This window comes from Blennius ocellaris (assembly GCF_963422515.1).
Source record: "Blennius ocellaris genome assembly, chromosome: 4".
Lineage (NCBI taxonomy): Eukaryota > Metazoa > Chordata > Actinopteri > Blenniiformes > Blenniidae > Blennius > Blennius ocellaris.
Window position 1 is genome coordinate 26,199,387 of NC_137653.1, and position 14,002 is coordinate 26,213,388.

The window sequence follows — 14,002 nt, forward strand, 5'->3', positions numbered from 1 at the left end:
CACAAGACATAGTTTCCCTAAAGGAGGTGGTTTTTCTTATTATTTAAAATGTTTATAATTAAATATGGAATTCTGTGAATTGTCTGTTTTAGTTCTTTTGTTCAACTGTTGTGATTCTTTAATTTAAAAAAAAGTTATATTTTGGTGAAAGTGCATCAAAAGTAATGCGAAACTAGTGAAACGTTTGTACAATTAAGGGACAAGAACATTGTAATGTGATTAATTACTTTAAAATGACAGTACCTAAAACTGCATGTTACATTTACGCTGTTTTGTTTTTTTTATACTTAAAATCGTGCCGGGGAATTCCCGCCATGAGCGAGAAAGCACGAGTCACGCATGAGTCACGCTGACGTAATGACATCACGAGGCCTGTGAGGAGAAGCGGAAGTGGAGAGAAAAACAACAGGACGAGCGGAGGCTCGCGGAAGAAGAAGGGCAGTTCGGCAAACTAACACTCGTCTGTCTGCTGTCACAAAGTACCACCCGGTCGCGGCGCCCCAAAACGCAGATTACCGTTCAAATTCAACTCCAAAATGTCGCTGCTTCAGAAGTTATTCGGTAGCGGCGGTAAGGGTGGGAAAGCGCCGACACCCCAGGAGGCGATCCAGCGGCTGAGGGACACGGAAGAGATGTTGACCAAGAAACAGGACTTTTTAGAGAAGAAGATCGAGCAGGAGCTCATGACGGCGAAGAAAAATGGCACGAAAAACAAACGAGGTGCGTGACAGCCAGTGAGTTCGTTGGCGAGCCTCCGGGCTAACGGTGAAGTTGTCGTCTGGCCGGTGTTTTGGATGTATTGGTGTCCGTGTTAACTGGTGGCTCGAGCTCGTTAGCGTCCCGTGTTGCTGCTCGAAACGGCGAATGTTGGGCGGGGAAGGCAAAGGTCGTGACATTTCCAAAGTTTAATCTAAGCGGCCACGGATTTCTGTCGAGTTTTTAACATTTGTTGTAAAATTGCAGTATCAGCAGTAAAGGTCGTCGATCACAAGTCAACAAGGAAACCACCCAGTTCGAAACACCTAATGTTTACATGGGGCACGAGTGTCAACTTTAGCACTTAAGTTAGGTTTCGCCTGGAAGTCAAATAATCGGGCAACTAGCTCGATTACAATAAGAAAAGAGGTCTGCTTGCTTTAAATCTCAAGCCACAACGTGGATTATATCTCCAATAATCTGTAAGAAACGCCACTGCCTGCTCAAAATGTTAGTTATCTTGATATAATGTGCTTTGTTTAATATTAGTCTTTTAACATTCTATTCCCTTTTATACATACCACGTTCCTTTTGAGAATCTCTGAGAATCATCTTTTATTATATTTTATTATCCAGGCCTTTTATTATCTTTTTATCCCAAAATAACTATGGATAAAATATTTCTGACTTTTAGCTTTAGTTAATGTATTTACATTACATTTTAAAAGTCCTCAGTCCCTTTCAAGCCAACAAAGATGCGTTAGATGTTTGTTTAATGAGGCTATCTAAGTTTTGTCTGACTAAATGAACTTTCTATAGCTGAAGCGTAGAAGAAGGTGTCTCTGGGTTGAAGTCGTCATCAATATTCACCTTCCACAAAGTGTCTAGGAGAGAACGAGCAGTGTTGATTAGAAGTACAAATTCCAAAGGCCTTGAGATGGTTTTCTCCTGTGTTTGTTTGTTTGTTGTTGTTTTTTCCTATCTCATAGCATTTTCACTCTAAATGTGACTTTAGTCAGCGATCATGTCACCACAGGCCCGTTCAGTCCTGGTGCCAAGGTGTGTTTAGGGTGATCCGATCACGAGGTGGGCCCTGCTGCACACTGTGGACCCTTGTGTTTCAGGCTCACCACTTCATTTCAGATTGTGTTTCCACTTCCAACTCACTTCTGCTCGATGGCCTGGTTGCGTCCGGGCCGCTATTGGGCTCCTTGTCTCTGCAGACCCACCGGACATGGACGTCCCTGTTCTTTCCCGTAGTTTTTCTTAGGAAAGTGTCAAAGGCTTTAGAACTCAGACCAAATCATACTCTTAAACAAAAACAGGGCGCGTGCTAGGGTGGCTTGATTATGGGAAAAAAATCATAATCACAATAATTTTGGGCAATATTGAAATCACAATTATGTCTTTGAATTTGGAACAGCATTTATTGAACATGGGTAAAAAAAAAAGACTCTTAAATATATAAAAATGTCTTGTAATGTAGCATTAAAAAATAATCTGTTGTACTGCACTTAATCTTTTGAAAACAAGAAATGGAGATGTACTTTAATAAGCAAGTCCAACATAAATACTTTGTGGTGATCAGTAAAGTTCATAATTCACCCAGTTACTGTGGGGTGGTGGGGAACTTTATTTTGTAGCGAGGCGGGGTTTCCGCTCGGTAGTATTTTGGTGTAACAGCGTGTGGCGCTGCGCTTCCATGTTGGAGAGAGAGAACAGAAGAGTAACTGAGAAGTGTGGATTAATGGAGAATAAAGTTTGGAGTTCCTTGCCTCCGACTCCCGTTCGTCGGCTCGACAACATCATCCTTTTTCCTCCTGCAGAGGAATTTTGAGATCGTCTGGAGCCGAAATCGGAATCACGATTAAAACTCGATTAATTGAGCAGCCCTCGTTCCGAGGGATAAATCCTCGCGAATGTTTGAAAGTACTCAAATGACTCTGATCAGACTCTGGCTTGTGGGAATCCCAGACCGGGAGGTCCTCTCTAACCTCTTCACACACCTCCTCCTCCTCCTCCAACCGAGATCACGCTGAAACCTGATTTTCAACATAGTTTATAGGTTCACACACGCAGTGTCAGGAAACATGTTTGACTTTTTAAAGCTCTTCATATTATGCATAGTTTAACCCGTCACGACAACATCAGCTGCGTGGTTGCACTATTTATCACCAGACGTCGTCGGGTCTGTAAAGAATGCGTCCATTATCGGGACAAGTGGAATATTTCTTTAAATGTGTTTTCTCACCATAGTGACTTTGCAGAAGATCCAATATTCCCAGTCGGAGCTCCAGATTGATGCGTTTATCTGGAAGGTAGAAACCGAGCACATTGCACTATTGGATATATGCCGCATCCAAACAATTAGTCTACAAAACTCTGATGTACTTTTTAGTTTTTTCGTACAAAGCAGATTGTACTGAGGGACAGCCGAACTCGCTGATGTGCTGGGATTGTTCCAGAGGTGGTGACATATATAGACTTGTATAAGAAATGGAAGGCTTTTCACATTTTGCAAAATATTTTTTTGTATGATAAGCATATGATTGGCTTTTAACATCTTGTTACAAACACATTATTTAGCGAGCTGTCAAAGGCTAGGAGACCTGAAATAAGGCTGCGTTTACGCGGCAGCATTTTCAAGCAATAGCGCCAGACTGTCATTGGGTTCCGGGGGTTTGTTTATACGACAAGCTGCTGCTCGGAGTCTCTCGAAACCCAACTTTACCAATACACTCCTCTGTGACGGTGGGAATGCTGCTGCTGCTGCTCACGCTCAGGCGCTGGCCAATCGGACCTAAACCAGGCCTTAAAAGTAAAGCCACAGTCTCCGGTTTTATTTTGGGTTAAAATCCACCAGCATTTCTTTGTCCGTTTGCCTCAGACATGTAGTTATTCAATGTGAGGTTGTGCACCGCCTCCACTGGTCAAAAACCAAGCTCAGTAGGATGAGGGATGGATTTGACCCCACTTGTGATGGAACCTGGCTCTTTGTTGCGTATGTTTTGGACTTGTTCAAAACTGCATAACTTTTGGAACAGTATATTCCAGGTCCTCTCCGAGACGGGCGGTAAGACACTGGCCCCTTGCCCATTTATGGCAATCTTTGGTGTGAGCTCAAATCCACAATTGACCAAGGCCCAGGCCAGTCTGGTTGCTTTCTGTACACTCATGGCTCAGAGGAGGATCTTGCTGGGCTGGAAGGATCCAGAGCCACCTGTATTTAGACTCTGGGTCAGTGACATCATGTATCACACACAGCTGGAAAAAATCAGATGCACAACAAAAGGCTCAGTTAAAGAATTTCACGATGTTTGGGACCCTTTTCTTGCCTATTTTCAAAAGATGGATGCAGTTGAGATTGTATAACTGTATACTAATAATGTGTAAGGAAAGCCTACTGTAGATGAACTGTGTGCATTTTGATGTATTTTATTGGCAGTGATTATTGTCAGTAGTATTATTGGGGTTCGGGGAGGGAAAATTATAGGTGATTTCCTACGTTACATTGTTTATAACTGAATCTTGAACTTGAAACTTGTTCATAAAAAAACAAAAACCCACCAGCAGAACCAGACTGGTTCGTCAGCTGGACCGGTAGGCGAGGCCGGCCGCACTCACCGTCCCTCTCTCCCCGTGCAGCCGCCCTGCTGGCCCTGAAGAGGAAGAAACGCTACGAGAAGCAGCTGGCGCAGATCGACGGCACGCTGTCCACCATCGAGTTCCAGAGGGAGGCTCTGGAGAACGCCAACACCAACACCGAAGTGCTGAAGAACATGGGCTTCGCCGCCGACGCCATGAAGGCCGCCCACGGACACATGTGAGAGACGCCCCGGACAACCACTGGTTGCTCGAAACGATCGCAAATTGAGCCGTTCACCTTGTAATACTCAGCATAGCCCTCGACTTTACTTTAAACTAAGAGGTTTTTTTTAAGTATTAGTGACTCGTATCGAATAAATAAAACAAATTGGGACAATCGTAGCCTCCGCCAAAAAGCCCAACACTGATCTCATGTTCTTGGGTTTAATAAATGGGAAAAATGAATTCCATCTGTGAAGTAAGACCAAAGATTTAAGCCCCATCACTGTTCACAGGCCTGAACTATAGTCTGAAGATGTTTCACGTTTGATTGCAATTCGTGAAACCTTTACGGCATTTGTTTCACAGGGACATCGACAAAGTGGACGACCTGATGGCCGACATCACAGAGCAGCAGGAAATCGCACAGGAGATCGGCGACGTCATTTCGAGACCGATTGGCTTCGGGGATGACTTCGACGAGGTGAGAACACAAAAAAACCAAGCGAAAAGGAGGTGCATGGCGCCGGGAGAGGGAGTGGGAGAGGAGACGAGACACTTTGACCAGCCTGTTTGGTTTATCGGAGCAAAAGAGCTGGGAAACACGTCATTTCCTCCTTTTATTTTAAAGATGGAACTCTATCTTTAAAATCTTTAATTCTATTTTAAAACAGAATTCAGTTTTATTTGTTTAAAGTAGAATTTCATACGATTAAAGTTTTTCTTTTTTATGTTCAAAGCGTCTTTTTTTTTTTTTTACAAAAACATGTTAAGATGCCACAATTTAGATGAGTCAGTTAGCTTCCATCCTAAACTCTGTCTGGTTTTCTACCGTCCTCCTCCTTTACGTTTGTGTCTTTAACTCCAGGATGAGCTCATGGCCGAGCTGGAGGAGCTGGAACAGGAGGAACTGGACCAAGATCTCCTGGGAATCGAGGGAGCGGACGACGTTCCTCTCCCCAGCGTACCGTCGACGTCGCTCCCATCCAGACCAGGCACGGCGCCACACACACACACACACACGGCTCGCACTCTTCGCTTTATGATTAATGCGTCTTCGTCTTTCTCCTTCTTATCGATGCACTGATATCACCCGTCAACGTCGGCGGCAGGTAGACGAGAGACGACGAGCGATGTCCGCGGTTTGGAGATCCCTTAACGTTAGTGAGAGCGACGAGCGTAAGACGGACGATAACGTGTGTTCTGGCAAAATATCAAGAGGAGGAGGAAGATGGTTTTTAACCACCGGTTTTATCACCGGAGACATGTGGAGCAGCAGAGTTTGAACGATGTCGAACTGCTCAGTGGATCGGGAGGATTTAACTCTGAGCCGCGCTACATGCTACATGCTACATGCTACATGCTACATGCTACATGCTAAACAGTTTCAGAACTCGCACACCAGCGGTGCTACAGGATTAAAAGTCCAACTGAGGTCCCGTTCTCATGTGACAACACCTCATCCGTTTGTTTAAAAAAAAAAGGGGGGGGGAGCAAACTGACAACGGTGTAGTTAGTATTCCGGGCCACATGGGGGCGCTGCTGCTTGTTTTTTGTAATAAAGCCACATAGATGTGTTTAAACAAAAAAAAACACTATAACCGTGAACAAAATAGATAAATCCTGACCTTCTAGTAGACTGATGACGGACATGATGGTATGGGGGCAGAGGCTCAGCGATAAAACTAGAAGAGGAGTCCTCGGGTCGTCTCTGCACGAGGGAATACAAAGTAGGCTTCATGGTATTTAATAAGTACTCGTATCAGAACTCGGTATCAGCAAGTGGCTGAAGGTTGGTATTTGTACTCGTCCTTAAAAAAACAAAAGAAGAAGAGGCGTGATATCGGTGCATCCCCAGTTACCGTCTTCCTCCCGTGTCATGTGACCACATCGACCTCAGGTGTTCATTCCCGTCTCCCCCTCTTTCAGCCAAAAAGAAGGAGGAGGAAGACGACGACGACATGGCGGACCTGGAGGCCTGGGCCACTAACTGAGCGGGCCGGCCCGGCGAGCGCCCCTCCCCCCGCGTTCCTCTCTGTCACCAAAACGGGTCCCGGACATCGACGTGGAGAGGCGAGGACTCTGGGCTGCTGGCACGCTACTCTGTCCTCAAGCCTTCGTCCCAATATCTAACCAAACTCTTACCCTGAAGTATGCACTGTGACCTCCAGCTGTGACCCGCAGCCTCCCGGAGGAGAAAACGCCACCACGGCCCGCGGTTCGCTTTGTCGAATCATGTAGAGCGCACGAGTGAGCGCTCGGGTGCATACTTGCAGGGGAAAAGGGTGTGTGGAGGAACAGGACGAGGCTCATTTCTGCAAGTGACAAAAACAAAAAAAAGAAGAAAAAAAAAAAAAGCAAAAACAGATAAAACGCAGCCATTTTTCTGCTTCCTGTGTCGTCATCGCTCTCCTGTGTTGGCAGAGATGATGGCAGACCACCTTGCTAAACACCTACAGACATAGATAAATATAAAAAAATCTATATATATATATATATATTTAAAAGTGCAGGACTTTATCATTAATACGTCACTGTCAAATTTCAAACACGGACTTTGATGGTAAAAATCTGATTGTCAGTCACATCTTTTGCATTAAAAACATGATTGAAATAAAAAGAGGATAGTTTGAGTTTGAAGTCTCGTAAACAAAATGCTGCTTTCGTGCCAGTTCGTGTCGTCTTCTCAGTCCTGTCGTGGCGAGGAACCGAGCCCAGTGACGATACGATACCACTCAGTTGTTCCAGACTTTCTGACCGTCGGTGCTAAAAGAACAAGCTCAAGCCCGTCACATTTTACAGTCGACGGGTTTCGGGCTTTGCACTCAAAAAAAAAAAAAAATCATAACGCGTCTAAAGAAATGAATCTCGCTTAAAACGTGTTTCGCCACTTTACATTTCGGCTCCAGCTTGTGACCACTCGAGGCTCAAAGCGCTTGATTTGTTGGTATATCTAATGTGATCACGTTGAAAACCCAAATTCTACTTCTGATGACGTCCATGTTAACGGTACGATTTGCCCCAGGTCCCCATTTAATTAAAATGCTTCTTTTTGAGGAATGTTGAGGCGCGAATGTTTTCAAATCTGCAGAGTCGGCAGTAGAAGTTGTGCGTTCAGTGGCTCCCTTTTACACACTCAGGGTCAAGACTCAACCCAAAGGTCGAAAACACATCCGGATTGGAAGGAAACATTCAGAATGTCGTCCTCAGTGCTGCTGCTGCTACGCTGTAAACCCCCCCCCCCCCCCAGCGTCTCGTGCCTGACACCTCCAGCGCCTTCGCCCCGTCTGAGATTTAACAGTGACGAGAAAGTGAGAAAATCCTGCATCGGTTGAATTTAAAGACGGTGTGTGTGTATGTGTGTGTGTGTGTGTGTGAGAGATGCACAGAAACCTCAGTCAAACGGCGAGATTTGACTCCTGTAGTGCTCGGGCCACTTTCACGCCGAGACGTGTTTGTTCCACGTTGGTCTTCCTGAAATAGACGGAGAGGAGGAGGAGGAGGGGGGGAAAGAAAAAAAAAAAAGGAAACTTCCACTCACTGCCTCACTTTTATCGCAGCGGCTCCACGTCGTCCTGTTGGCGGCGGCGTGACGGACGACCTGGGCCTCAAACACTCCTGATATCAACTCCTGTTCATTTTCCTGTATTTCTTCTTTTTTTTTCTCTCTCCTTTTGTGACGTTTTACATCCAACCCCCTTCAGGCTCGCCGCACAGAAACGCCCTGCGAGCTGCAGCCACACAGAGGTTTGCTAAAGTTTTCCTGGTCCGTGTGCGATTGTATGCAGATGATGTGAATAAAGCTGGAATTCAATCAGAGAGTCGGCCCGCTGGCGTTTGTTCACCAGGACCGCTTCTCTTCTCGCACCTGTTCTTTATAGGCTGCACCTCACGCACTGACTTTTAGTCTTTTTCTCATGAAATAAATGACTTTCTATCTGGACTTTTTCACCAAAAGTACAGATGCTTTTATCGAGAAAGATTAGAGGGAAAGTAGCAAAGCAAATGACCAAATTCTCCAGAACATTACAATTTTTTTGTTGATCGGGTGACGTATTTGTTGAGAAGCAGCTTGTACAGTAAGAGTTGTGATGTGGGGACGTCTTATAATCCAAGGTCAAGTGTCCCCTGCAGACAGGTGTCCTCTCTTCAAAGGGACGGGTCATAAAGACAAACTGTAGAAGCAGTTACTTGAACAAACCAAACACCAAATATGTTCTGTTCATTTAAAAGAAAATGGCTAAATCAATACTGCATGTATACAATATAAATACATGGATATAAGATGTATACAAAATAAGATTTAATGCACATACAGTCCAGTTTCAGCCTGAGTGGCCAGACTGGTAAAATACTGTTATAATAACCTTTAAATTTACACTTCAAAGTTTTTCTTTGTTGTGATCACAGTGTGTGGAATGACACTGTCTATATTCTTACAAGATCAAACAATTAGTACTGAAAATGATTACGATCTCAACATGAAGTCAATTTTAATGAAACATTCTGGGCTCAGAACTCCTGAAGTAAAAACCACCAGCGGAACAAACCAGAGCCGGGCCGGGGGCGGGGCTCATGACCCGGCCCTTTAAACCCAAATAATAAAGCATCGTCATGACGTTATTTTACAACATACACAATGTTACATGTTACAAGCTTCAGCAGCACAAAGAGCAACTATGTCATGTTGAAGTCCGTCAAACGGACATGAAGTATAAGAAACCAAGAGAACAACAAACACATGAGGCGACATGGCCTCTAATAATAAAACAAGAGCAAGTGACGTCAGTTCAGCACCACGGAGAGCGACCACATCACTTTGACACCCACTTTAACTGGTTCAACCAATGAGAGCTCAGCAGGCTGTATCAAGAGTTACAAAGTTTAGTCAAACTGGCACCAACAAACAGTTTCAATATGAAGCACTACAGACCTACTCACCACCACTCGAAGGACATACGACGAGCCTTGTGCTCCACGAACTGGTCCACGATGCTCCATGTCCGTTTTCTTTGCTCTCTCAGTCTTTATGGACAACATGACCAGTACACTCAGTCGCTCCTGTCCCACTGAGCTCCTCAAGTGGTAACTCTGATGAGTTTTAACTTGGAGAATGAGCTCAGAGGTTGCTACGGCGATGGGAAGGGTCAAAATTAAAAGGGGGGGGGCAAGCCTCACTGAATGTAAAAGTTGCTACTTACTAGAATAGACGCTTTCAGAATATGAGGCAGCGTTTAAACATTCAAGAATCTTGGTTTACTAAAAATATGAGAGAAAATTTGCTGATGGCCTTCTTGAGCACACTTACTTCACCACACTCATCTGTGTTGTCACTGGTCAGGGATATTTTGACGAGGGCTTTTAGAATGTCTCCATATCTGTGCCTTAACGCAAAAGACCCGCGTTTTTTAATGTGACGGTTCTGCCCTCTGGCGTCATTATGTCACTGAGGAGCGCTTGAGATTATGGGCAACGCAATGAACGCAACAGGCAAGGGGCTCCTTCTCTGGTACTCTTGCCTGTACGCCTGAATACATACCACTCATGTTCGCACGCCCCATTATAGCCCCGTCCGCGGCATTTTGACAGATCTATTTCGTTTGTCTCTATAGAGCCCGGGATTTGGTTTTCAAGCTCTGACGCTGACGAGCCCTCAGTCACTTCAAAACCCCCAAACACTCCATTGATGTGTATATCGGTCGCTATACCCATGTCATTCTTAACAACAGTTACGTAACGGTACACCCGGCTCAGCTGCTCCGTCTTTGACACATCTTGCTTTGTGTCCATGACAATGGAATAAAACAAGGCTTTATACATTTCATTAATTACGTTAGCATTCACATCTTGAGATAATATGTGAATAATCTCATCTTGAATCTGGTGACTTGGGTAATTTCACTGACCCTGCTGGTGGCTTGATTAAACATAGCGTATCGTATAGCATATTGTATAGCATATCGTATGGCGGTAATAACTCCATTATTGACAAAAAGTTGCCAGTATTTCCCTGAGCTAGAACCTTCCTGTGCCCCCTGAATGCCAGGTTGCATGAAGCCAGAGTTAGAGGTACATTAGCCATGAGCTCCACGACAAGATGTGTTTGCGTGGATTCATGATTGTCAACTTTGGCAGAAAGATGTTTCCAGTCTCTTATTCCGTTCACCCATGCATTGTTGTAATACGGGGCATTTCGGTTAGCAAGAAGCCAGCAAGGCTCAGTAACCACAGTCTCATTTGGGGGAATAGCACATCCTGCCTCCAGGAAGGTTCATCCTCACTTTAGTGGTCGAGATGTAACAACTTTCCAATAAACACCGATTGTCAATATCAGTGGGAAATGGACCTTTGGGTCTGCATGGGCCCATCCTAAAGGATGTATCTTTTAATGTTGGCGTCCTGGATGTTTTCAGCACAGTTGGCCTGATCAGTGTGAAAACACTCCAGAGACGGGTTTTCATCGTCCACGGTCTGCGTGTCACCTGCAGCATGAGGAGAGTAGCACACTGGTCTGGCACCAGGTCTGGTTCTACCCTGGAGCAGCGAGCAACTGCTGAGTCCCTAACATCAGCCCAGAGAGAAAGAAGGGGACTTAAGCTAGGCGGCCGGGCTACTATAATAACAACCATCATAGTGATTGTTAGAATTGCTTCCTGTAAATCTGTCTCTCTGACTGTGCTGGCCGGACAATGTCGGCTTCATCTCCAGGAGGACGAACAAAATACGTGTCCAGATTTTGTCATTTGGCTTTTCCTTTTACGATTTTACCTAAAATACACTTGGAGACAATATCAGCGATCCACGTGTAAATTTGCACCTTGTAAAGTGAAATGTGAGAGTGAAAATAAAGCCAGTCTTACAGCACAACATTTTATTCAGTATTTTACACATACTACACTCACATACGTCCAGCTCTCCTGGTAGTGGTGATGAGAAAAAAAAATAGTTTGCATGACCTGAGCTCCTCCGGGTCCCTGCTCCGAACCGGGGGCGTGCCGGATAATCTAGATTATAGAGCATCTTCCTCCCACTACCTGATGTAACTTCAGATAATCCAGATTATAGAGCATCTTCCTCCCACTACCTCATGTAACTTCAGATAATCCAAATTATAGAGCATCTTCCCCCCCCACTACCTGATGTGACTTCAGATAATCCAGATTATAGAGCATCTTCCTCCCACTACCTGATGTAACTTCAGATAATCCAGATTGTAGAGCATCTTCCCCCCACTACCTGATGTAACTTCAGATAATCCAGATTATAGAGCATCTTCCTCCCACTACCTGATGTAACTTCAGATACTCCAGATTGTAGAGCATCTCCCCCCACTACCTGATGTAACTTCAGATAATCCAGATTATAGAGCATCTTCCTCCCACTACCTGATGTAACTTCAGATACTCCAGATTATAGAGCATCTTCCTCCCACTACCTGATGTAACTTCAGATAATCCAGATTATAGAGCATCTTCCTCCCACTACCTGATGTGACTTCAGATAATCCAGATTGTAGAGCATCTTCCTCCCACTACCTCATGTAACTTCAGATAATCCAAATTATAGAGCATCTTCCCCCCCACTACCTGATGTGACTTCAGATAATCCAGATTATAGAGCATCTTCCTCCCACTACCTGATGTAACTTCAGATAATCCAGATTATAGAGCATCTTCCTCCCACTACCTGATGTAACTTCAGATAATCCAGATTGTAGAGCATCTTCCCCCCACTACCTGATGTAACTTCAGATCATCCAGATTATAGAGCATCTTCCTCCCACTACCTGATGTAACTTCAGATAATCCAGATTATAGAGCATCTTCCTCCCACTACCTGATGTTCAGCCGGACATTGCCAGGCAGGTGGAGCAAGTAGCCAACAAAGTGGGACACAACCGGCATTGAAACACATGACGTCGGCATCGAACATGACGCACAAGAAAAACAGTGCCACCAGGTGTCGACAATCACACACTGGGTCCCAGGTGAAACATGGCTCCTACTCTGTCTCCATGGAAACAGGATAAATGCTGCTACTGAACATGTGCACCATGGCCGCTATAAATAGTTCTCCAGCACGTCAGGAGATGGACAATAACAAACATCATGTCACGACTCCCAGTCCATATTCCCTTGGTACTTGGTACTTTTATTTTGACAGTCACCATAATAGCAATCCAACTTGGTCGTTTGTCCACGAGAATGTCCGTGATCTCTCATTGTTGTTGTTTACAACTCATTGTTCTCTGCTGCACGTTTGTGTGGTTTCATTACCAAAACAAACAACACCACCCACTAGTGGCTCAACATGGAAGCTACATCGTTTTTAAACATTTTAGTGTAAATGCACAACTTTTCTGAAACGAATACACAAAAACTAATCTCAGAATAACACATTGCAAGATTTAATCTTTTTTTTAATCTGAGATTTTTGGTTTTCAAAGTCAAAATCACTGAAAAAAGTAGCACATTTCACAAAAGTCAAGATATGACTTAAAAGAAAATACTTTTGTTATCCTTTCTTTAAACCTGGATAACCGAGATAATTCAGCTGTTAATATTTATTTAACTTACTTTTTCAGTCTGTTGTCAATTTAACAAAAGCAAAAAAATATATAAAAAAAGAAATCTGATGAAATAATTCTGCCAACTCTGAATTAAGTGGTACAGCTTAAACTTTAAAATATAGAATAAAAGCCATGCTTCCCTTTATAAAGCTAGTGTAAGTGGCTTTTCAAAAACACACACAAACATTGCAGGAGGTCATATTAAAAAATGTGAACTAGCCATAATTTTTGTCATTTTAATGCTGTTTAATAAAGAAAGTGTGTGTACGTGTGTTTATTCACATTTTAAAGTCTTAAAATGTCATTTTATGTTATTTATTTTATGACCAAAATGTTTCTTTTCTATATATTTTGATGAGTGCCACCATTGATTCTGATGTTAGGGCTGCACTTTGAATAGGAACAAATATGTATATCGTAATGTACCATCTGTGACCACTAGATGTCGCTGTTACAACGCGATACTGCGAGAATACCACAGAACATTTTCCGTTTCTTCTGTATTTTGACTGACAGAGAAAGAAAAATGTCTCTAAAAAAAGAAAATAAACAGCAGAATTTGGGGGTAAAAATGCAGCAGAAAAAGTTTGATGTTGGAAAATTCAATGAATTTTAAACATCAATAGGACTGATGTGTTTTGAAGTTGTTGGAAGGCCGACTGCACACTGGATGTGTCCATTTAAGAAACGTTAAGTCTTCTCATATGGATGTCTGAATTGTGAGACAACCCCCCCCCCCCCCCCCCCCACACACACACACACACACACACACACACACACGGGAGAATATGCAAAGTCCACAGAGGGGCCCTGAATCGATAAGAAGAATTGTATTTGCTCAATCAACTTGACCTGCAGTTCTACTTTAGCCGGAGAGGGAAGAAAAAGTTAATTATCCCACGTTGAAAAACAACCTCAGAGAAGGATTATCAC

The 14,002-nt window shown here is 43.8% G+C and overlaps 1 protein-coding gene across 1 annotated transcript; it reads left to right on the plus strand.

Annotated features, from left to right (window-relative positions):
- Positions 1-390: 390 nt before the first annotated feature.
- chmp4ba (charged multivesicular body protein 4Ba) lies at positions 391-8,319 on the plus strand. The gene is made up of 5 exons (XM_080495483.1): positions 391-720; positions 4,342-4,519; positions 4,870-4,984; positions 5,369-5,495; positions 6,430-8,319. The coding sequence occupies exons 1-5, from the start codon at positions 537-539 to the stop codon at positions 6,492-6,494; spliced, it is 669 nt and encodes a 222-aa protein (XP_080351609.1). The 5' UTR covers positions 391-536; the 3' UTR covers positions 6,495-8,319.
- The last annotated feature ends 5,683 nt before the right edge of the window (positions 8,320-14,002 follow it).